A 24,085-nucleotide genomic window follows, 5' to 3' on the forward strand; every position below is an offset into this window, starting at 1 on the left:
CTCCCAGGTGGTGTTAGTGCTGCTGGTCCACAAAACAAATTTTGAGGAGGGAGAATATAAAGTATTAAGTCAGATAATTAATACAAAGTACTTAGCATAGTGCCAACTGTGCTTGTGTGTGTAACATATTTATTGTATGCATTATTTATTTGGTTAGTTATACTTTGTCCAATAAGTAGAGACAATACAGTAAAATGTACACGGGTAGAGACCAGACAAACAGATGAACTAGTAAACACTGGTATATGTGGGACATTTATTTGCAAGACATTCCCTTAAATACTTTCATCTTGCTCTAAGTCCTATAGTCCATTTTTTTCAACTAAGTGACTACTGTTCACTCCTTGCTTGAGGTATGACTTGACTCCTCCCCTGTCCTCAGCAATCAGTTACTAATTCAGTCATTCAACATCAAAATTTTTCTTGAGCCCACCCCTTCTTCATCCTCTCTTCTGTTGCATCAATTCAAGTCCCTCTCCTCTCCTCAGATCAGCTGCTTTCAAATCTTTCTAACGGGTCACCTGACCCCAGTCACAAATCTCTTTACAAGTTTCTGAAGTTATTATTTTAAAGCACAGATGTGGTCATGTCACTCTCCACCTGAAAAGCCTGGAACGGCTTTCCTTGCCTATTATGTAGAATTCATATCTCCCCATGTAACATGTAAGGCTTTTAAACAGCTGGCTTCCTATAATCCCAACTTCATCACTATATTCCATCACTTTGAACTTCCTACCCTGCCTCAAGTATGCCATGCCTTTTCACACTTCTCTGGGAATGTGTGTGCTGTGCTCTCTTCCAGGTACAGGTTCTCCTTTTCTTGACAACAAGCAGTGTCGGCCAGGCAATTTGCAGCCCTGTGCTTCTTTGGTATTCCCTACATGCTTTTTTTTAATTGCACATATTGTAGGCTATTATAATTATTGTTTATTTGACAGTTTCCTTCAGTACTATGAGCTGCTTCAGAATAAAGACTGTCTGTATGATGACAAGTCTCTCCACATACTTAGCTGACCTATTCGTGATTGTTCTCCAGTTTATGACAAAAACCCTGATACACAGTAGATTCCGAAAAAGAACTGCTGAATAAACAAAATGTTGAATCTGGTCAGTGTAGGGTAAAGTCCAAATCACAATGTAAAACCCTTCTTATGCATTTGAAATTTTAAGAATCAACATGTCAACATATGTTGCTTTGGTAGCAACTGTACATTTATTTATTTATTTAATTCAGTGGCAACTTTGAGATTATTACTGTATTCTTTTAACTGCTGTATTGAGATATAATTCACAGACCATAAAATTCACCCCACTACAATTCAGTGCTTTGTAGAACACTCACATTGCTGTGCAGCTATCACCAAAATCTAATTTTAAAATATTTCCCTTATCAATAAAAGAAACCCAGAAGTCATCAGCAGTCACTTTCATGTCTCCCCTACCCCCAGCCTCTAGAAATTCTAATCTACTCTACAGAGAATTGCCTATTCTGGACATGTCATATAAATAGAATAATATCATAGGTGATCTTTTGTGACTGGCATTTTTCACTACATACGTTTTCAAGGTTTACACATTTTATAGCATGTACCAGTACTTTATTTTTTATTGATAAATAATATTTCAACATGCAGATATACCACATTTTATTTATCCATTCATCAATTAATGGACACAGGCATTGTGTCCACTTTTTGGCTATTGTGAAAAGTACTCCTTTGAACATTTGAGTTTTTGTGTATACATATATTTCATTCTTGAATATATACTTAGGGGTCACTGGGTCTTATGCAAACTCTAGTTTAACATTTTGAAGAACTACAAAACTATTTTCCAAAGTGGCAGCACCATTTTACATTCCAAGTAACAATGTATGAGAGTTCTAGTTTCTCCACACTCTCGCCCACACTTATTATTGTTGCAGTTTCTTTTAAAAGTAATTTAATGTGCTGTGGTTTTTAAAACTTTAAAATGTCTTTAGAAAGTTTCTCAACTAACCCTGAGTTTATGCAATGTCATCAAGTCTATAGGGAAGTTAAAGATGTTGGTGTACCTGGATATGTCAAAAAACAGAATAGAAACAGTTGACATGGACATTTCTGGATGTGAAGCCCTTGAGGACCTCTTACTCTCATCCAACATGTTGCAACAGTTGCCAGACTCTATAGGTGAGAATATATTTTATCATGTTTGCCAAATATCCCATTTTCTTTCTTGGCAGTATAGTTTGTTTTAGATGTGGGGAATATAGTGTTAGCTTGATATTAATAAATTAATAAGTTCATTATTCAAGATGATAAAGACAGTATTTTACCAATATCTTGAAATTAAGTGGTAACTCTAGTCAAATTTAAGAAGCTCTCCTATTAAAATAATCTTACTAAATTGATATATTTCCATTTTTTCATATCTCCTAAGTTGTAAAATATTATTGTAAGGAATATATGTCTTAGATTTAGAGTAAGTTGGTAACCATACATGTCCCCCTTTATTACTATAGAATTACAGTAGTTTCTATTCATATAGTGTTGCTACATTCTATTTTTAATATTGTTGTAATGTTGCTATGATCTGTGAATAACAAAGATGTATAATAATATAAAATATCTCATAGTTCTATTATATTAAAAAGATACAATGTGCTTTACATGCTGAGATTAATGAGGGCAGATAGTTTGTCTTGTAGTATATATTAAGCACTCAATTCATTTTAATTATAAATTTTATATGAGTAAAATAATAAAAGAATAATTTAAATAATGACCAAATCTTTTTGTGTGGTTATCTTGTCTTTATTATGTATGGGTGTATTCATCAAGTAGGGTAATCATCAAATTACTTAGCTTTAGAATATAGTTTTTAACACTCTGAATTAAATGTGTCATATGTTCTGGAACTTATTAATACTTCTGAAAATTAAGTCACAACCTAGGAAGCCTGATTGAAGGGAAGATAGAAGACAAATCAGTATCCCAAATTGTTCTTCAATATTCTGTTACTTCCATTTTCAGGCTAATAGAGAATATAATTTTAACAAAACAAGATAGCTTTTCTCTGTAAATTTGAAGACTTTTTTGATTTATATAATTACATTTTATAACAGTGTTTCTCTAATTTGCTCTATTATATGACTAATCTGAGAGCTTTATTAAACACTTCCACATTTCCAGGCTCTTTCTTTGAAAGTTCTGATTCAGTAAGTCTGTGATAGGCCCTCTAATCTGTTTATTAAATATCCTAGATTAAACTTAAGATCAAGTAAGTTTAGAAAATACTGCTTTGTTCAAGAGAAGGTAAGGAAGTATAATGTGGTCAAGATGAAAAAAAGAGCATCCGGTGTTCAAGGTGAAAAAAATGGTCACTCCTACTCAAACACGGCTCCATACCTCTTCAAAGACATAGTGAGAATAGAAAAATAACTTATGGTCATTACTGCCTCATCAATACCAAGCACTATACCTAGTAATGATAAGTGCCCTTTAAATATTTAGTAAGTAAATATTTACTAAAATAAGAAGAATGAACATCTACCTGAACCTGAGATAGAATAAAAACACACCAGTGACTCTAGGCCTGATGGACTCCAGACCACAAATGATAGCGGCAGCTTTAAGTTCCTTTCCTCCAGTGAAGAGGAAGAAAGAAGAAAAAAAAAAAAAAAACCCTTAAACATGACAAGGGAACTCGAATTTACAGGAGATTGAGGAGGAGACCTCTTTTCTGTGAAGAAAGGCTGCAAACACCTATAACTAATCTATGGAGCTGGAATGGAAGGCAAAAATATTTACAGATTCACTGGTGAAAACTGCTTCAAATCACAGGCTGGTTTGGACTAGATTTGCAATATCCAGTGGGATGAGAACACCATGTTACTAATATAGGACCTGGTTCTGAACTCCAGAAACATGAAGTTCAGGTGAAGCTAATCATAAAACTGCCAGACAGGCAGGATGAGCAAAGATAATGAGACTACATTCACCCTCACAAATGAACATGTAAACAACAACAACAACAAAAATTAAAGCTAATATTGTTATGGCAATCAAATATTCAAATGAGTAGGAATATTTACTCAAAGGAAACCAAAGTTATCAAGCAATGTAAAAAAATATTTTAAATATCTTCCTATAGATAAAAGGAAGAATAACATTTGTAAAAATAATAATTTATCAAACAAAAACAGGAGCTATGACTAAGAATAGGAGTTATTTTTTAAAATAACCCATTATAAATCCTGGAAATAAAAGCGTCACATAGTGAAACAAAATATGATATAATTATTTGTTAAAAATATCTCCCTTTAAGAAAGAAGGCTAGGATATTAGCCTGCTGGTCTGGGAAAGGCAGCTTTGTAGTCAAGTTATCTGAGTTCAGGTTCTTGCTTTTCTACCCTACTAGCTATGTGACCTTACACAAGTTTATTTTGGGGACTTAATTAATTAATCTATGTAAAATTGTGTGGAATGGTACCTGAAACATAGTAAGTATTCAATCAATATTGGCTATTACAATAATTATTACAATCTGTGATTTAATGAATGCACAGCTATTTGGCTTTCAAAATTCTATTACATATGTGTACATTTTATGTAAATATTAGCTTATTTAATATATTATATTAATATTTAACATATTTGCTGCTAATTATATATTCATAACTAAAATCATAGCAAAGCGCCTACTTTTTATTTCTTTCAGGATTTCCTAATTGGGAGTATAGGATAATGAGTTGAACATGGGGAAGGGTGCAAATATAAGGAAGGAATGTGAAACACTTTTGATTCCTGGTGGGTAGCCTAAAAGAGTCCATGCAGCTATGACAGAAATGCAGTGAAGGAAATATCTGCCAGGGAAAAATAATGAGTAGCGATGATGGTGAAGGCACTGACCTCATTCCAATCCAAGGTCAATTCGATTTCTACAGAAGCTTCAGAATCTGTCCAGAGCGCCCCTTGGATGGAATACACTAGTGATCAAGTACTCACATCACAAATAAGTGAGATTCCTTTAAACTCACAGACAGAACTGAGCAGAGAGACTCACTTGCTTCAACTTTCAAATCTCTAGAAACTGCTGTCGATTGTCAGAACCACTACCCCATTCTTGGAAAAATCTGTTACATCAACCTTTTAGCCATAGTCCCTAACCTGCATCATGATTTTCTCTCCACAGCATCACATCTGGGGACTGCGATTTTCTTAAAAGAATGCTTTGAGACCTAGCTGGCTTCCTCATGGGGTTTGCTCAGCTATCTGTAACCCAGTCCAAAACTTCTTGTGACCCACTCAAGTGATTCTGAGACTTCCAACCCTCCTCTAAGTCCACTGGTGGCAGGGGCAGTCGTTTGGTCAGGATCACCAAGTCATACGGAATTTACCTATAATTCATAGTCCCCTGTTTCCTTTTCACAACTGATGAACAAGCGCAGGAGTTCTTTTACACTTCCAACGTTGGTATTTTAACACACAAGCCAGAGAAGCTACGGTGACTCAGTCACCCTTTGAACATAGATGAATATATGGCAGTGGGTGTTCACACTTCAGAGATAAATGACCCCAGTGTGGATTGTCCTCTTTTTCAGGTGCTGCTGTTTTCAGCAGTGTGTCCTGGGGTCTTAAGCTGATGTAGTTAAGCTATAAATATCGCAGGTATTTTCTCACAGCAGTGTGACCATGGTAACATTTTTCTCCCTCAGAGTAGGGATTGTGAGCGCTTCTCAAGAATATATAACTGAGCATACTGAAATTTAAAGTGCAACGACAGCTTTATTTTAGAATCTTTGTGACTCACTCTGTGCCTTTAAGGAATCCTTCAAATACTTGAGGTAGGGGGGCATCATCTAAAGCAGTGTTTCTCAAAGCACGTTCACAAGGCACTACACGTACAAGATACTTGCAGGCACGCTCATGAATGCCATGATAACTTCAGACAGTCACATTGCTACATTAGTATATTGAAAACTCCTAGAAAAACTTCTTTAAAAATGTGTTTAATTTTGTTTAATTTGACATTTCCCAAACACATTTGACCATGAAACCTACTATATCCATCAGAACAACCTTTCTGCAAAATAAGTAGCTATGACATATATATGCATATTTACAGTGTAAAACAAAAATTAGCCAACTGTTAATGTTTTGCCTTTGGATTTTGGCTATTTAAGCCATATTGATATTATAGGTCATGCTGTGGCTGGTTAAAGGAAGCTGTTCTTCAATTACTTTTTTGTTAATGTCCATTAAAACCCTGGGAGTACAGCAAAAGGTGAGGGTACGGAGGGCATAAATCAGACAGTAAAGATAAGTAGTTGGACCTTTAATTCTTGGCAAGTTCTGCATAGTATATTAAAAATTTCAAGTTTTGTGCTGACTGCTGATACAAGTCAAGGATTTATGGTAACAAAAAGAGTATAACGTCATATGCTGTAATATCCAAGTCCATGATTATAATCACTACGTTGTAATTCTTCGTACCCATTTGTTAATTATTAAGCTTAATTCAGATTTGTTTTCAATTTGAATCACAACAGGAATGTTAGTTATTAATGCTTAGGAGTTAATTAAATATTAAATCACAGCTGGCTTGAAAAATGTCATCTGGTCCATTTGCTGCATAATAAAAAAGGGAAATGTGGTAGTATTACCGTCAACTCAGATTTCTATGGACCCCTGTGTTTTGTTTGTTTGCCTGATGTACTTGAACTCCCATTCACAAAAGTAAATTTTTTGCAACTGGAAGGTTAAAACTAGACGACACACAAATATCAGTTTGTAGGCTTATATAAGCAGAGTGAAGGCCATCAGCATAACAAATATTTATCATAAATGACTCTTTTATTTCTTTTACAGTGCATTTCCCATCAGAAATCTGTTCCTACATATTAATAAAACTTCTCTGTTTCAGGACTCTTGAAAAAACTAACTACTCTGAAAGTAGATGACAATCAACTTACAGTGCTACCCAATACAATTGGAAAGTAAGTACCAAAGTTTCATATCAGTCAGCTTCTCTAAAACCAGAAACAAAAGGATTTGTTGAGTTTGATTTCAAAACATTTTCCACTAGAGATACTAATAACTTGTCCATGTGTTAACTTATTTTAGACAATATTTTATTTAGTGTTATATTTGTATATATCTTAATGTAGTTTTATATCTGAATATAATGTTGATACCCAACTATATAAATTGTGAAAAATATTTGACCATTCTTTCATAAGCTAAGTGATTATCTAGACCTTCAATTATACTCTTGCCTGTAATTTTCCACATTATTAATTTGATGTTTTGACTGAGTAATAACTCTAGAGTCACTTGAATGTGCCTTACAAAATAAAATCAATTTAATCTGCATTATGTATATATTACCATTACATTATTAGTAATAATTGATATTTATAAAAGTTTAATGTGTTTTTAGAAGCTGAAGAGATAACCATTTGTTTTAGCTTGCATTTTTTGAAGCTTCAGGATGGAAGATCATTATTGCCTTTTAAGGATAAAAAATATTTTATTTTTTTGAGAGCAATTTATATCTAATTTTATGTGGACTTTAACATTTGGTTCTCAATTCAGTGTTTCACTGAAATGCTTTTGTTTACAACTTATATAAGTTGAGAAATCAATAAGGTGCCTTTATTCTGAAATTATGTAAGACCATTATACAAAGGTTTTGCTCAACATCTCCGTGTGAAGGGTTATATAAATCTGTAATTTAACAGAGTTAGGTATATTTGGGGTCAGAAGCTTTTATTTAAAAAAAAATTATTGGGTATAATTGACATGCAATAAACTGCACATATTTAAAGTCTACAATTCAATAAGTTTTGACACAGCTACAAAGCCATGAAACCATCACCACAATCAAAATGGTGAAAATATCCTTCAACCCCAAAAATTTTCTGGTGCCCTTTCCTCTCCCCACTCCTTCACCCCAAGTTAGCAAGTAACCACTGATATGAAAATTTTCACTTTCCAAGAGTGGAATAATCAGGCTAAATTCCAACATCTAGATCTTGGAGATTACTGAAAATCTCCATCATTTTTTAATTATTTTAATGTCATCACCATACCATATATTTTATTCTACAGTTACTTCCATTTTCTTTAATATAAAGTAGAGACAATTTTACTTTCTTTAGGTATACACTAAAGTAATTATCTTTATCAATCTGATCTTTTTAAAAAATTCTTCCTATCTAATTATATTCTTAGGCACTAATCTTTCTTTCCTAGATCAATACTGAATTTCTAATATAATCTTTATACACTAATAACTCTAGCTCTGTGAAGACAAATTAAAGAGATTTGATCATCTAAAAACAGACAAAGAAAATTTACTTTTAAGTAAACAAGTGAATTGTATGCTAGGTTATTTACATACTTAGTTTTCTTTTCATTTTACTTTTTAAAACTGATCATTTTTTTCCTTAAAAATATAAAAAAGATAAAGGGCCTAATCAATTCAAAGGTTGATTACTGATTTAGAGGGATAAAGATTAATAATGTTATCATAAAAGCTCTTTTTTTAAAATTTTCAGTGCCATTATCATTCTCTGATTATTGTTTCAAGAAACATAAAAGAGGAGTATTAAAGGAATGGACTAATTACAAAAGAAGGACTTTTTTAATAAAGCAGTAGGAAGTATATGGGAAATCTCTGTCTTTTCTGCTCAGTTGTTCTGTGAACCTAAAACAGCTCTAAAAAATAAAGTCTATTTAAAAAGAAGAAAAAGAACTGGCAACCATGATTATTTAGACTTGGGTATTTGGCATCCATTTTGCCAAAAATGAACAAAGTGAGCTTGACGGTTCAAGAAAACAACTGGCAGTATTTGTTGCCAACAATAAAATTGGAGCTATTAAGCAAAAATTAGAATTTTGGAAAATTCTATCTGCCACTCTGAGCTTGACAGCTTCCCAATACTTAAAGGCTTTTCTGATAAGAATGATGGGATATTAATGAATGTGATTTGTTAATACTATATTATAAAATGTGTCAACATTTGGAAAATCTGTATAATTCAGTGAAGGAACATTTCGCAAGCAACCAATGCATGTTATAAAATTAGACATTAGTAAAAAACCCATTCAGAATTCAAAATAGACCAGTTGATTTTAATGTACTAGTACATAAAGTAAGAAAAGTTCATTGGTATAGTTTCAGATTTCACATCACAATTATTCCCTAAGAAGCTGCCACTTGTTGAATTTTGGTATAAAAGCAAAAAATAATCATACTATTCTTAAAAGGTTTTTATGTTCATCTGCCTTTTGTAACTACATAACTGTGTGAAGCTTGATTTTGTTTTTCACATAATTCATTCAAAACGATATACCCCAGCTGATTGAATACATAAGCAGGTAAGAGAATCCAGTTGCTTTCTATTAAGCCAAACATTGAAGAGATTTGCAAAAATAAAAAATAATGTCACTTAGTGTTTTTGTTTTGGAAAATACAGATACTTTGTATAAAAATGTTACTTATACCAACATATTATTGTTTTTATTGTTATTTAAGAACAAAAATAAATAATTATTTAAAAATTACTAATTTAATTTATAATGTGGTAGATACCAATAGATATAAAACATATAAACAAAAGATCTTAGGAGTTACCAGTAATATTTAAAAATGTAAAGGGGTCATAAGACCAAAAAAAACTTTAATATTTCTGTTTTATATCACAACATGGATTAAGTAGTAAAATTATGACAAATATATCTAACGTATGTTCTCATTTAAAGATAACACCTGAAACAAATGTTTTGTATTTGCACAACGGCAAAAATAGACTAAATTTCTAAAAGTTTATAGTATACCTTTATAAGCAATCTGCATGAAGTAATATAAAAATAACAATAATAATAATAATAATAATAAAGCTTATTGTTTTTGTTAGAAATTTCAGAATTAATAGATCAGAGGTTTAGTCCAATGGCTAGAGTTGAAATTTTATTATGATTATATTAAATGGAAACCCATATCACTTGCAGAAAGTGTTTTGCAAATAGTCGAATAGTCTATATTTTATTTTGCACTATTCTACCTAGGACTCTGAGCACCAAAATCCTAAAAATGTTACAACCACGTGCAGTGACCAAAAGTACTCTCATTCTGCCATAGACCGTTTCCATATGTTAGACTTGGCTTTGGTAATTTTTAGTAGTCCAAATATTAAAAACTACTGGAAGAACTCATTTTCAACATTTTTCACAGTTGAAATAGATTCCTTAACATTTATGCACATAACATAAAATTGTTTATATTTGTTGTTGAACCTTAATTTGTGACTAGGAGTACCAGCTGCTCTAATAATTAAATGTGCAGTGAAAATAATAATAAACAACTTTTTGTGTGTGTTCACATCGCACCAGACACCATATTTGGTGCTTAGCATGTCTTCTTATGTAGTTAAAGGCTAATTAATACTATTCTATGTGTATTTGATATCTCCCCATCAATAAACACAGAAACTTAGGCTAAGAGAAGTTACCAGATTTCAAAGCTATGCTTTCAGTTGAACTATATATGATGTCCCTATATATGTGATAGTTGAATCACATATTTTGTAATATTTGGTAATTTAATGGGCCCCATTGCTCTAGAGGCAAAGGATGTTTCATAGGAAGAGAAACTGCATGCTGAACCTTCTCTCTCTTAGCTTCATTGCCCTAACAAAAGCGATAAAACCTCAAAGCTCTGAATAGATATTTTTAAAAGTAATTTCCTCTTATGGATCAAACAGAAAGACAACTGGTCGGGGAATGAAAAAAATCTAAGTAGTTATGCAAAGCTGAATAAGTCCCTTCTTCTCTATGAGCCTCAACCCCTGAGGAATAGTGCAAGAAGCAATGGCTTGGGAGTCAAACAGTGTGGGTACGAATCCTGGCTAAACCTCTTATTGTGTGAACTTCGACAAATTACTTAAACTCCTCATTTATATTCCCCCCTAAATCTAAAATTTTCTAATTCTTTAACCCAGATATTTATTCTATATTACTTTAATACCCTAGATGTAAAAGTATAGTAGTATACTTACTAGACTGCTGTATTAACAAGAAAATAAATAAACTTTATTATAGGTATCCAAGTGCTAAAAACCATATTTCTTTCTTTTCCCTAAGAGTGGAAGGATACACAAGGAACTGGAAATGTACATGGCTTTGAAAAAAAGAATTTTAAGGCTAGGGAATAGACTAAATAGGAAGACTTCTTTTATTGTATACACTCTGTACTTTTTAAATCTTGTTCCATGTAGCATTATTTTAATAAAACAATTAAAAACAAATCACACACACAAACCCTTCATGGGATAAAACCCAAATTACTTTGTACTAAAATTTAAGTTTTTCCATAGTCTAGTGTAGACTGCTTGTTCTCAACATGTGCTTCCTGATCAGTAGCATCAGCTTCAACTGGGAACTTGTTAGAAATGCACATTCTCAGAGACAACCAAGATCTACTGAATCAGAAACTCTGGATATTGGGCCAGCACACTAAAGTTCAAGAACCACTATCTAAACTCAGCTTACTTTTATAGTTGTCAGCTAAGTATTTTCTCAAACCCTACTCTATTGTGCCTGCACTAGAATTGCCTGAGATGCTGGTTTAAAATGAAGCTGCTGTAGAGAAGTTAACCATAGTAGTTGGTTGTTTTAGCTCTGGAGCCAGACCTTCTGGATTCAAAACCTGGCTCTTAGATGTGCTATTGGGTAACATAGAGCCTTAGATCCCTCCTCAGTAAAATGGAAACCATAATAATAATGCCTACCTCAGAAGAATATTGTGAGGATTAAATATTTTATTTATTTTCATCTGTGTGAGGATAGTAATATAACATGAATGAAACATCCAGTTCTTAAAAAGAAAAATGTTTTATACTTATTTGCAAATATGATAATAATACATTCTTTTAGTCTGCTCAGGCTGCCATAACAAAAGGTTAAGAAATCTTTCAGTACCCCAACTTGAAGCATACAGAGTCTTTTTTTTTTTCTTTTAAGATCTTTTACAATGAGTGAAACTATTTTCTACTCATAGGTTACAGATCTGTTCACTAAATACTTTTAACAGCATTTTGCATTTGGGGTATACTTTTCTCCTGTAATAAAAGATTTTACAGATTTTCTTTTTAAAAATCTATTTAACTTTCCAAACAGTCCAAAGATAAGCAGTGGTTACTAATAATTACTTTAGAGAGAAGGGGAAATTAGGTCAAATGAAATGTATAATATCTATACAGTGATGATAAATCTGCTCATTATCAGCTATATCACAGGAAAATCTCTAAATGATTAACTATTCTTTAACAGTTACTATTTCCACCACAACTTGACTAAACTGGCTTAGATTATAAAATTTAGTACAACTATGTGACTTTTATTTAGTAAGCATTATAGAAAACTTAGTCTAAATTTTGTTAATTTCTTTCCACTGTTTAGAAGCAGCTCAAGTAACTTATCTAATGTTAATGAGACAATTAAGGATGGAATCTAAAACTTGATTCCCAGCCTAAATTAAATATAATTGATTTTATAATTTCTGAAAATAAGGATAATGGCAAAGTTACTCAATGTTTTCTATGTGCCCATCCTAAGTGTTTTACATATATTAACTCCTTTGCATGTAAATAGTCCTTACAACACATAGTTCAGCACTGATGTCACTCCCTTGTGCCCAGTGAGGAAACTGATTTACAGAGTAATTAAGTAACTTTATGAGGCAGCAGCCACTAGTAATAGCAAGAATCCAGACTTCAGTCCAGCTGGCCAGCTGCCATATGGTCTATTAACCCCTGGGCTATATGGGCACTTTTAAGCAGTAGCTTGCATTTTCCAAGTTTTATATCTCTCTCTTTAATTATTATATCCCTTTCAACTAAATCTCTGCTAATACAATTACAGTTTTTCCTAGACATCTGAAATATGTCCAGCTCCCATCTCTTACTAATAAATGCTAGTAATTTTACGTTTTGTCTACTGGAAGGTTTTATATACATGAAATGACCCATTTTAAAAAGAAGATAACACAGTATAACTTCTACATGTTTCAGAAAAAGATTGTTCAAAAAAAATTTTAGGGTACCTTTCTACCTCATAATAGGTCATTTTAATAGAGTGCCATATCTATACCAGGGGCTTAGCATACATTTAATCCTCATGAAACTACATATCAGGCATTACTAACCAAGCTTATAGATGAAAAACAGAGATTAATAATCAAGTGCATTCATTATTAAGTGGCCGCACTCAAATTGGAACCCAAGCTCGTCTGAATATTTTCCACTGAATTACATTACTTCTGTTAAGATTTAAAAGTGAACTAAAAAATTGAAGCCCAAAGCCATTTATTTTTATGTTTATTAGCATCTACATTAATAGAAGATATAATGGTTTCTAATGGTCATAAATGATGTTAAAGTAAAATTATCATTATCTATGTAATATATTCACAGTTCCTCTTCCCTATTAGCTAGGTAATTGAGAGTTAATGAGACAGTAAGGTTTTCCCAACTAAGACTAATTCATGGAGGCTAAATTAAAGCTGAGAAAAATGTAGAGAATATTTTTAGAAAATTAAATCAATACAATTCTTTAATTTCAAATATTACTAATTCCAGTTCTGTCACTTGTACCAATACATGAAATAAGGCAAAGCCTTACTGAATGTGTTCATTACTCTTATAATTTGTATATGGATTTTAGCTGTTATTCACATGTCTCATGTGTGTATTTGTGTGTGTGTGTGTTTAAATGTTACTCTCAAAATATTTGGAAGGGCTTTATTTAAAGCCTTATAACTCAATGTGTAGTTCCAGGGTCAGCAATATCCACATTACTACCCTTAACAACAATTTTCAACCAATGTGCTGCAGGAATTTTTAGAACAAGCAATACCTGACTATTCAGTCAGGGGCACTGACCTCTTTTCCCTTAGATTGTCAGATAAGAGAATGACAAGAGCCAATAGAACAATAGCTGTCCAGTGTGAATGAATCAAAACTATACCTACATTTTTTGTCAGATTGGCAAAAAAAAATTTTTTGGTGTGCTGTAGAATTTTAGCAATTAGTTTATGTGTGCCCTGAGATGAAAAGGACTGAAAATCACTGACCTACAAGCTTGATACAAATGCTGGATCTGGGTATCACCCTAAACAACTGAATAAGAATCTGCATTTTAGAAAGTTCTCCAGGTGATTCATATGTACACTAAAGTTTGAGAAGCATTGCTTTAAAGTATTTTAACTTCTTTGGCAGCTTTTTTCACTTTTAATAGTACAATTATAGACTGCATATAAATTATAGACTGCAAAGAAAAAAAAAGGTAATTTTTTTGTACATAGTATGATTAATGTATTTTTATTTATTGAGATATAATTGACATAAAATGCATTAGTTTCAGATGTACAAAATAATGATTCAATATCTGTATGTGTTGCAAAATGATCATTACAGTAAGTAGTTAACATCCATCACCATACATAGTTATAATTTTTTTCTTGTGATTAGAACCTTCAGATATTCAATGCATCAGTCATTATGTTGTACATTACACCCATAACAGTTAACAATGAGTGGGAATTTGTACCTTTAGACTACCTTCACCCATTTTGTCCAACCCCCAACCCCTCTCCTCTGGCAGCCACCAATGTGTTCTCTGTATCTATTTTCTCAGGTTTGTTTGTTTTTAGATTCCACATGTAAGTGAAATTATGGTATCATCTTTTTCTGTCGGAGTTTTTTCATTTATTTAGTCTATGCCAGCAATAATCTGAGTAAATGTGATACAGCTATATTCATATAGATCTGGCTAATAAACACCTTAGGTGATTTCTAACAAGATAGCCATCAATAAAGTCAGTTGGAATGTTAAATTATGAATTTGAATCTTTTGAATTTCAGCAGTCATTGAAGAATGTGTGTTTTGCGCCTAATGGCTTTCCTCTGTATCCTAGAGATGTAAAATACTTTCAGGCTATAAGTTATGACTTCAGTATATCCATGTTGTCTTATTAATGCAGGAAGTTCTTGTTTTGCACAGTAGTGGGAGACTGTGAAAAACAACCGTGCTGCAAGCTGAAACTGTGCAAAACCGTCATAACCAATGAGGAAAATAATGATTGTTCTGACAAAGGTCTTTAAAAACCTTTCTCAAAACATTAAACACTTTTACTGTTGGTTATAAATGTATAGGGAAATGGAAAAATAGTAAAACCAATATTTACTTAGTATACCATCAGTGTAAGCATTAGTAACATCAAGAATTACAATGTTTATTTATTTTGTAAGAAAAGAAACCTATCTAAATTAATTTGAACAGTGCTTGCCTTCTTTTCATGGTGTGAATTATAATTCAGAGTGAACGTTTTGTTCTGTGTGTCAGTGATTATCATACTCCTTTTTAAGCTTGGATCAACTTCCAAACTTTTATCCTGTGCTTTCAATGTCATGAAACATCTCTGAGAGTTCCTTTAATGTGAAGTTGATTGCCAGCGCCACTTCATCTGAGATATTCATCATTTTCATCACAATCAATTTCCTCATTTATGTCAACAGGTTTACCCTCACTAAGTTCTGCTGGCAGCATAGCTATAGTCTCTCGAATAGTGGCAGGCAAATTTCAGTAGTCAGCAATTTTTTCCATAACTCCATTTATGTTTGATTCAAATCCTGCAAAGTTATTTGCACAATGTGCTAAAAGTCTCTGCTAGACTGCACCCACGTTACCTGCTGTTCCTTCCTGCCATGATGCTTGAATTTTCAGTTGGATGTTTTATGTCACAGTCACACAGTCATGCATATCTGACACTCAGTGACAAGACCAGCCCAACATGCGGCGACTTCAAAGGATTTAGAAACAAGTTTATCAGGGTCCACTAAAAACTAAGAAAATATATATCTTGAGTATATGTTTTGTGGAAGGTACTATGCTAAATTCTTTAGTTACAATAGTTTATGAAATACTCAGAACAACTCCATAAGGCAAGAATTACTAGTGGCCTCCTTGCAAATATGAAGAAACTAAGGCTTAGAGAAAAGTTATATAACTGGTCTACATAAAAGAAAAAAATTTCACTTAAGCAACACTTGCCAAAAAGATGATATTCCAAGTTGAATACTGTGTTAGAACCACATCTGGTTCTAACCTGTTGAAGCTGTTAAGGATCATGAATAGTGAGTTACCTAGATCAGGGTCAGACTAGACCTGACTGAATTAATTTCTTTTTTGACCCATAGATAATGGGACTTGATTTACTTAACTGTACCCAGACTTGTGAACTCATTTCACCTTCTACATAATGCCAATTTTTAATCCTTAATTAGCATAACCCACTATGAGCACTCCATTTTGTTGCTTAATCCACCCCACCACCCCCCTCAGAGTACTACTCAGTGAATTTCTTCCCAGGTGTGTTCCCTTGTCTGGCAGGTAAATAAAATCAGCTGTGATTTTTGTTTTGTTTTTTGATACCCAAGGTAATATATCTAGTAATTTACAGAGCTCAAGCACAAATCCATTTGGACTAACTGGAAACCCATAGGCTTAATTTCTGTGTAACTAAACGATGGGAGTAAATGGCAGTCAAACCCGCTAGTTCCAAGATATAAAAAAGGAAGCTGATTCTACAATCTAGCCCCACTAACTAATTCATCCTTCTCTTTACAAGGGCAAGATCTTCCCTTTTGGGGTTCCTTTCTATTACAGTGATGACAATGATATGAATGGTAATGACAGTATAATAATATTAACAACAGCATCAATGACAACTTCAGTACAGCTAGTGCTTACTCTGTGCCAGGCCCACTTCCTTTCCCAGCTATCTCAAACCAGCCATCCAAATGTCTTGTTCTCTTGTGAAAGCTTGAATGTGCATTCATACAATTCCTTTCTGTGGATCTGGGGTCAAGCTGGCTAAGTATGGAGTGGCAGTGATTGTGACAAACTGGAGAACTGTGACCAAAGGCAGAAGCCCTTACTCATATTTCCATTACTTGTCACTGAAGAGTTGCCTGGTATTGCCAGATCTTTCTCTATTTTAAGAGGTATCAAAAGTCTGGATGATTCTGTATAGTTTACTACTTTTTAAGGAGCTACGTACGCCAAACAAAATACATCAGCAGGTTGAAATGAGCCCTGTTCGTAGCCTCTGCTACAGAGGCACAAGCTGAGAGGCAAAGTAGTAAAGTGGAGCCAAGCAGCTACACTTAGGGCCCAGCTTCCTTATTGTGTGTGGCCTTGGACAAGTTACATCGACTCTTTTCTTTTTTACGCTTTATTGATTATGCTGTTACAGTTGTCCCAATTTCTTTTCCCTTTGTTCCCTTCCACCCAGTGACCTCCTCCCTCCAGGTGCCCCCCACCTTTAGTCCATGCCCATTGGTTGTGCATATAGTTCTTCTCAACATCTTCCTGTCTACTCCACTCCCTCCTACTCGTCGTCGTCGTCGTCGGCAGCCGTCCGTCTCGAGAGACGATGGTGTAGCTTCTTAAGAGTCCATTTGCACCGCCGAGAATGGTTGTGCAGTCCGACTCGGGAGTGACACGGTATCTGTCTCCTCCCGTGTTGAATCGACATCTTGCAATGACGCTGGAGTGTCCTCTCCAGTGAAGCTGAAGCTACACAGCCTGGGCAGGGTGATATGGAGGGTCTGCTGTTGCCCATGCAGCAGACACCCCCTCTCTTCGCAGCTGAAGGGTCCAAGGGAAAGACGGAGTCAATACAGCTTGGCTTCAGGTGCGCCGCAGGAGTTGCCGGTGTTGAATACAACGTCAAACCGCCTTAGGGACTCCGGCTCCGGATTTTCTGTCGGGGTTTACTCCCTTAGCCTTTCCCCTGAAGAGGTATGCCGCAAGGCAGCGGAGGTTTTTTGGAGTCAGAGTTTTCCTTCTCTGATGTGCCCTGACTGGAAGATCAAACCAGCGACACTTAGCTCACAGGCCGACGCTCAATCCACTGAGCCAAACCAGCCAGGGCCACTCCCTCCTACTATGCTTCTTAATTCATGTACCATCTCCCTCCCTTTCCACCCTTCCCCCTCCCCGATGACCTGCCCCCCAAATATTCCCCATACCTGTAATTCTTTTCCCACTCTCATTGCCTACTTAGTTTGCCTTTGTTTTGATTCCCTAGCTTCTGTTGTTGGTTGTTGTGATACAGTTTTCATTTTAATGTTCATAGTTTTGATCCTTTTTCTCCTAAACAAGTCCCTTTAACATCTCATATTAACAGTAGTTTGGATCTGATGAACTCCTTCATTTTACCTTGTCCTGGAAGCACTTTCTCGACCCTTCTATTATGAATGACAGCTTCACTGGATAGAGTAATCATGGTTGTAGGTTTTACTTTTCATTACTTTGACTATTTCTTGCCAGTCCCTTCTTGCCTGCAGAGTTTCTTTTGAGAAATCAGTTAATAGTCTTGTTGGGACCCCTTTGTACGTAATTTTCTTCTTCTCTCTTGCTGCATTTAAGATTCTCTCTTTATCCTTAATTTTTGACATTTTGATTATAATGTGTCTTGGTATGGTTGTCCCTGGGTCCAGTTTTTTGGAACTCTCTGTGCTTCCTGGACCTGTAAGTCTATTTCCTTCCCCAAGTTCGGGAAGTTCTGCTTCATTATTTTTTCACATATTTTTCTTTCTAGTTCTTCTTCTTCACCTTCTGGCAACCCTATGATTTGGATGTTGGCCCGCTTATAACTGTCCCATAGGTTCTGAGTCTCTCCTCATTTTCCTCAATTTTCATTTCCTCTTTCTACACTGGTTGACTGTTTGTTCCTTCCCTATGTTCCGATTTGTTGATTTGATCCCTGGTTTTCTTTCCCTCACCATTTGTTTAATATGTTTTCGTTCATTTCAGCAGGACTAGCCTTCATTCCTCCCCATCTGGTTTAAGATCTGCTGTCAGGTCTGTAAGCATGCTTATAACCAAAGCTCTGAACTGTGCCTCAGAAAGATTTCCTAGCTGCTGATCCACTAGATCAGATATTTGCTGTCTGGTCAGCTGTGTGACTTGGATCTCTATCATGATCTCTACCATCCTGACAGTTTTATAATTACTTTGCTTCCTGGGCAGGACTGTCGCACCTCCTACATTATAGGGTGCAAGGCCCATGCACTCGTCACTACCAGGCAACCCTTTTCACCATGGTGTGGGGGCAGGGTTCTAAGGTGGATTTTTTCTGTTTACTCTCCGCTGAGAGGCTGGGAACTTCTTCCTCCATCCCCACCCCCTCCAGCCTTCACAGTCCAAGGCAATGGGGGTCTGCCTTCCCCAGCATTGGAATCACGAGCTGACAGGTCTAATCTACAGCAGGGGTGCTCCCCAGGCACTACTCGCCTCCTCTTAATTACAGGTGTCTGTGCTTACTGCTGTCCTGCCGCCATTGCTGCAGCTTCCACCACCAGCACAGCTTGACCTCTCTGCCCCAGCTTCTCCCCTCCTACCCATTCAGATGAGCACTACTTCTTTATAACTTCATACATTGGACTTCCATGTAGCTTTATTTTTTGGAACTTCTGGTTATTTCTGGTTTTGTGGTAGATGTATTCCTTCTTAGCTGTGGAGAGAGATGAAGTGTCTCAGTCTAGGCCTCTATCTTGGCCAGAACTACATCGCCTCTTTAAACAGCCATCTCCTTATCTGTAAAATGGATTTTAAAATAATAGGTACAGAATTGTTATAAGCAAAAGATTTGTTATTTATATCTCTAAAAAGCTTAGTAAAATATCTAGTATTTAATCAATATTTTGTTTTTACTGTGTGACCTTTTTATTCTCCCTTTCTTGGACCCACCCACTATGCCCTTCTACCTACTCATGCCAGTTAAATGTATTAATTCCAAGGACATACATTATGAATATCTGACTATAAATTATACCTACATTGTATTAAAACATACAAAACCATCTTTCATATCCAATGGCTCGGTTAAATCACAGGTGAATTTAGAAAAGGGAAAAAATAAACTATATTTATTTTACCAAATGGAGCCACTTATTAAATGGTATTGAATCACTTGGCTAACCTAATAAAATAAATTTTTATAAATTATGCCATCACTAGATAAATATCTCTTTGCTGAATCTGGATATGTGATTTTTTCAAAATTTTTCTGCCATCTGACATTTTGAAGTATCTAACTAATGTATTTATCTTTTCAGTTTATCTTTATTAGAAGAATTTGACTGTAGCTGTAATGAACTGGAGTCGCTGCCTTCTACTGTTGGCTACCTTCATAGTCTTCGAACATTAGCAGTGGATGAGAATTTTCTTCCAGAATTACCCAGAGAAGTGAGGAATGAACTTGCTTCCATTAGCTAATATTTAATGATTCTGTTTTAGGATTAGAACTTAACAGAAGCAAAGGCAGTGGAGATTCATGCTTTGAGCTTTGAATATATATAGGAATTGTCTATGTGTATGTTTGCTAATTATGCTCTCTGAAATGATGAGTGATAAATTCTTACATTCAACTCAGGAAATGCATTGGACTTAAACACTGCTTGCAAAGAAAAGTAATAAAGTATTGTAAATTAATTGATGCTGAAAAATATGATTTTTAAAATTTAACATATAGTTTTCTTTTAAGAAGAGTAATAAATATCATTCTGAGATAATTATATTTCCATTCCTGAAGGGAAAAATTTTTAACGTAAGTTTTTTAAAGTATAATGTTCCATAACACAATTATTTTAGCTTCAGGATATACAGAGGTTCTGTTAGTTTTTATCTCTAAATAAGATTTTTATTTATAAATGTCAAGGAAAAAGTGTGACATATACTTTCAATTTAACATTTTCTACAAAACACTTTCACTATAAAGGAACAATAACTCATATATCACTATTTTAGAGCCAAAAATTATGAGTAAAAATGACAAATACCATTGTAATATGAAGTAAATAAAAATAATTTTTCCAAATAAATGTCAATAATACTTCATTTTTTTAAATTGTTTAATCTATTATATACATAGATATATTGGTATTCATTTGGATGGGCAAAAATAACATGACTCGTGAAAACAAGTTAAGTATTCTAATAATAAAATTGCAAGGAAAATTCATCCTTCCTAATATATAAAACAATATGAGATGTACATTGCCTTAATAGCTAAAGGAATATACATATAATAATACACATATTTAAAAGAGTGAGATTATAAACAATACACATTAGAGAATGTTAACAGTGATAAGGAAATTTGTAAATTAATCCAATTGTTTTATAAATTCTGAAAGTTCATATAAACATATAGTCTACACTGTGATTCTTTACTTTTTTGTTGTTGATGTTGTTATCACCTATAGATTGGAAGCTGTAAGAATGTAACAGTCATGTCTTTACGCTCCAATAAACTGGAATTTCTTCCTGAAGAGATTGGACAGATGCAGAAACTAAGAGTATTAAATTTGAGTGACAACAGGTATTTCTGCTACATATAACCATCACATATTATTTATTTACTAAAAGCAAATTATTGTTTTTTTAATAATTTTGAAAACAAATTCTGTGTAAAGTGTGTATGAAGTATATGAATGCAAATATCATGTAACTATGCAAATATCCATTTAGAAAATGCAGAAGCTAAATTGTTTTTTGAAGAGATACTTCAAAATTTTATTATTTAATTATATTAAAATTATATAAAATTTATACACCCAAATTTGCATACCAAAATTATCCCATATGCAGAAAGCATCATAGTATGAAGACATGGAAAATAATTGACATAAAAATGTACAAAATTTATTAACAAAATTTGTACATAGAGATGTATGTATGCTGACATGTATTTTCATCTCTACTTTTATGCCTCCAGTAAATAAATGCACAGTGTGCATATAGTCAACAACACCAGAATTCTGGTAAAAAATATTGCCAGGAAATTAATCCTAAATAGTCATAAGGTTTTTACATTATGGTAAGGACAACCAAATGATCATTTAGTCAAGTTCAGAGCAGGACAAAAGAAAAAAAAAAGGGTGTTTATTGGTGGACAGGTAAAAAAGAAAAATTGAAACTGCAATTCATCTTTGTTTTCTCCACAATTTTCCACAAATAGGAAAGGATTAAAAAAATATTGACTAATGATAACTGCTAAGAAGATAAGTGATAATGGAATAGAATTCTTGAACTTTTTATTTTTAATAAGTTTCAGTCAAATTAATGATAATATGATAAACTGAGATGCTGTGAAACAAAGCTATCAAGATTAGTTTTTATGGAATCATGAAGAATGTTCAGATTCTGAAAGTTTCACTAAATGTGGGAGTTCTCATTTGCATGTTAGTTTAAGAAAAAAATTATAATATTAACTTCAAAATGCATTCACTTATTAGCTCAGTAGTATTTCCATGTGAGAGAATGAAACTTTTTGTTGAAAGGCTTGAGATTTTATTTTTCAAATCATGATAAAAAGGAAGCTTCATAGCTTGGTGAAACAAGAATAAATCATGTCAAACCAACCTTGTTTCCTGTTTTACTGGGTTTCTATAAAGGAAAATTAGGCAAATGCATTGAACATTGTGCCTGATTTTCATCAAAACATTTTTCAAAATTTTCTAGGTGTGTTCTTGTAAGATTAGAAAAACTATCATAGGAAGGTGGAGTCCCAGAGGATTCTATTACAGTCCCCCAATGGAACCAAGCTCCATTATTTTCACCTGGAGGGAAGGTTTTCATGATGAACTATAGAAGTCTTTCTATCTTAACCCATGCTATTTTAGAATTTTCTTGTTCTTGCAGACTGAAGAATTTACCATTCTCATTTACCAAACTTAAGGAGCTTGCAGCTTTGTGGCTTTCTGACAATCAGGTAACAACTTTTATTACCTGATTTATTTTGTTTATTAAGATGAGCTATAATTGAAATATTGAATTACTAACTTTTAAACCATAGATACTTCTGATAATCATCATACTATATAGGTTCTTTATCTCCTGGAGAAGAGATTTTTAGAAAGGTAGCAATTTAATATTTATTTCATTGCTTCAGACAAAACAGAACTATGATTCCCAATCTTTTTAAATACTTCAATTTACCATCTACTTCATTCTCAGAGATCTAATATACAAAATGATCATTTTTATAAGGTTTTAGCTCTAGGTAGTACATCTGTATCCTTAGAGGACATACTTTAATTATACTTCTGAAGGTAAAGAATAAAAAATTATTAACGCAATTCCCACAAGAGGGAATTATTATCCTTCATGTTCCTTCTTTCTCATACATCTAATTATAATTAACTTAATTCTAAAACTTTATTCAAAAAATTTGCAAATATCTTTTGTAACTATTATGAGTATTTTCTGTAAAATTGTTTTGATAGTATTTCTTTTTCTGATGCAATTAGATTATAATTGAATCAATAATTGTTAATAAATAATTTTATTAACTGAAAAGTAACAAGAAACAGTAGAAGACATCTGATTTGCCAAGAGAAGAATTGGTTCGTGATAGACTATTTTTATAATTGTTTATTAGTCCTCTTTTATCCTTTTCTTGTAATCCTAAAATTTTTAACCATCTATCCCAAAATATAAATAGCCAAATGAAAGAAAGTCATGTTAAATTTACTTTGTCATCATTATTTTCTTAGCATAAAAGCAACATTGTTCAGTTTCTAGGTAGTGGGCTACGATTGTAAAAATTAAAATAAACCTCTGCAAACTACAAAATATAAGGTATGAATAATGCTTGTGTTTCTACAGTTATTACAGTAATTGACTATCTACTGAGTAAAATATTAGGTTGCCATTGAAATTCAAATCTTATCAATGAACTATAGATTTTACAAGACATCAATATATCATTATAAATAAAGCATTTCTGGAATTAATGTGAATTATGCTAATGGAACAGTCTATTTAGTCTTGCCTTGTGAAAATAAATCCCCTAATAGCACGATTTATTATTCTTGTGGAAGAATAAACAGAACAGTGACTAAATCATTTAACTTTAATTTAGAACTGTGATTTAATGTGTTTCTGACTCAGTTTTATAAGGCAAGTTGAGATCCCAAATCCCCTTTGTGTTTCATTCCTATTAATTAATGTCATGATATAAACCAATTTTT

The 24,085-nt window shown here is 33.5% G+C and overlaps 1 protein-coding gene across 1 annotated transcript in view; it reads left to right on the plus strand.

Annotated features, from left to right (window-relative positions):
• Positions 1–24,085, plus strand: part of LRRC7 (leucine rich repeat containing 7) — a 299,869-nt gene that overhangs the window by 164,201 nt on the left and 111,583 nt on the right. Inside the window, exons 8-12 of the mRNA XM_090269599.1 lie at positions 2,024–2,168; positions 6,904–6,976; positions 20,168–20,297; positions 21,317–21,432; positions 22,755–22,824. Coding sequence (XP_090125725.1) covers positions 2,024–2,168; positions 6,904–6,976; positions 20,168–20,297; positions 21,317–21,432; positions 22,755–22,824 — 534 coding nt within the window. The remainder of the gene's footprint in view (positions 1–2,023; positions 2,169–6,903; positions 6,977–20,167; positions 20,298–21,316; positions 21,433–22,754; positions 22,825–24,085) is intronic.

The sequence above is a fragment of the Furipterus horrens genome, unplaced genomic scaffold (assembly GCF_987537825.1).
Source record: "Furipterus horrens unplaced genomic scaffold, mFurHor1.1.pri manual_scaffold_3, whole genome shotgun sequence".
Taxonomy (NCBI): Eukaryota; Metazoa; Chordata; class Mammalia; order Chiroptera; family Furipteridae; genus Furipterus; species Furipterus horrens.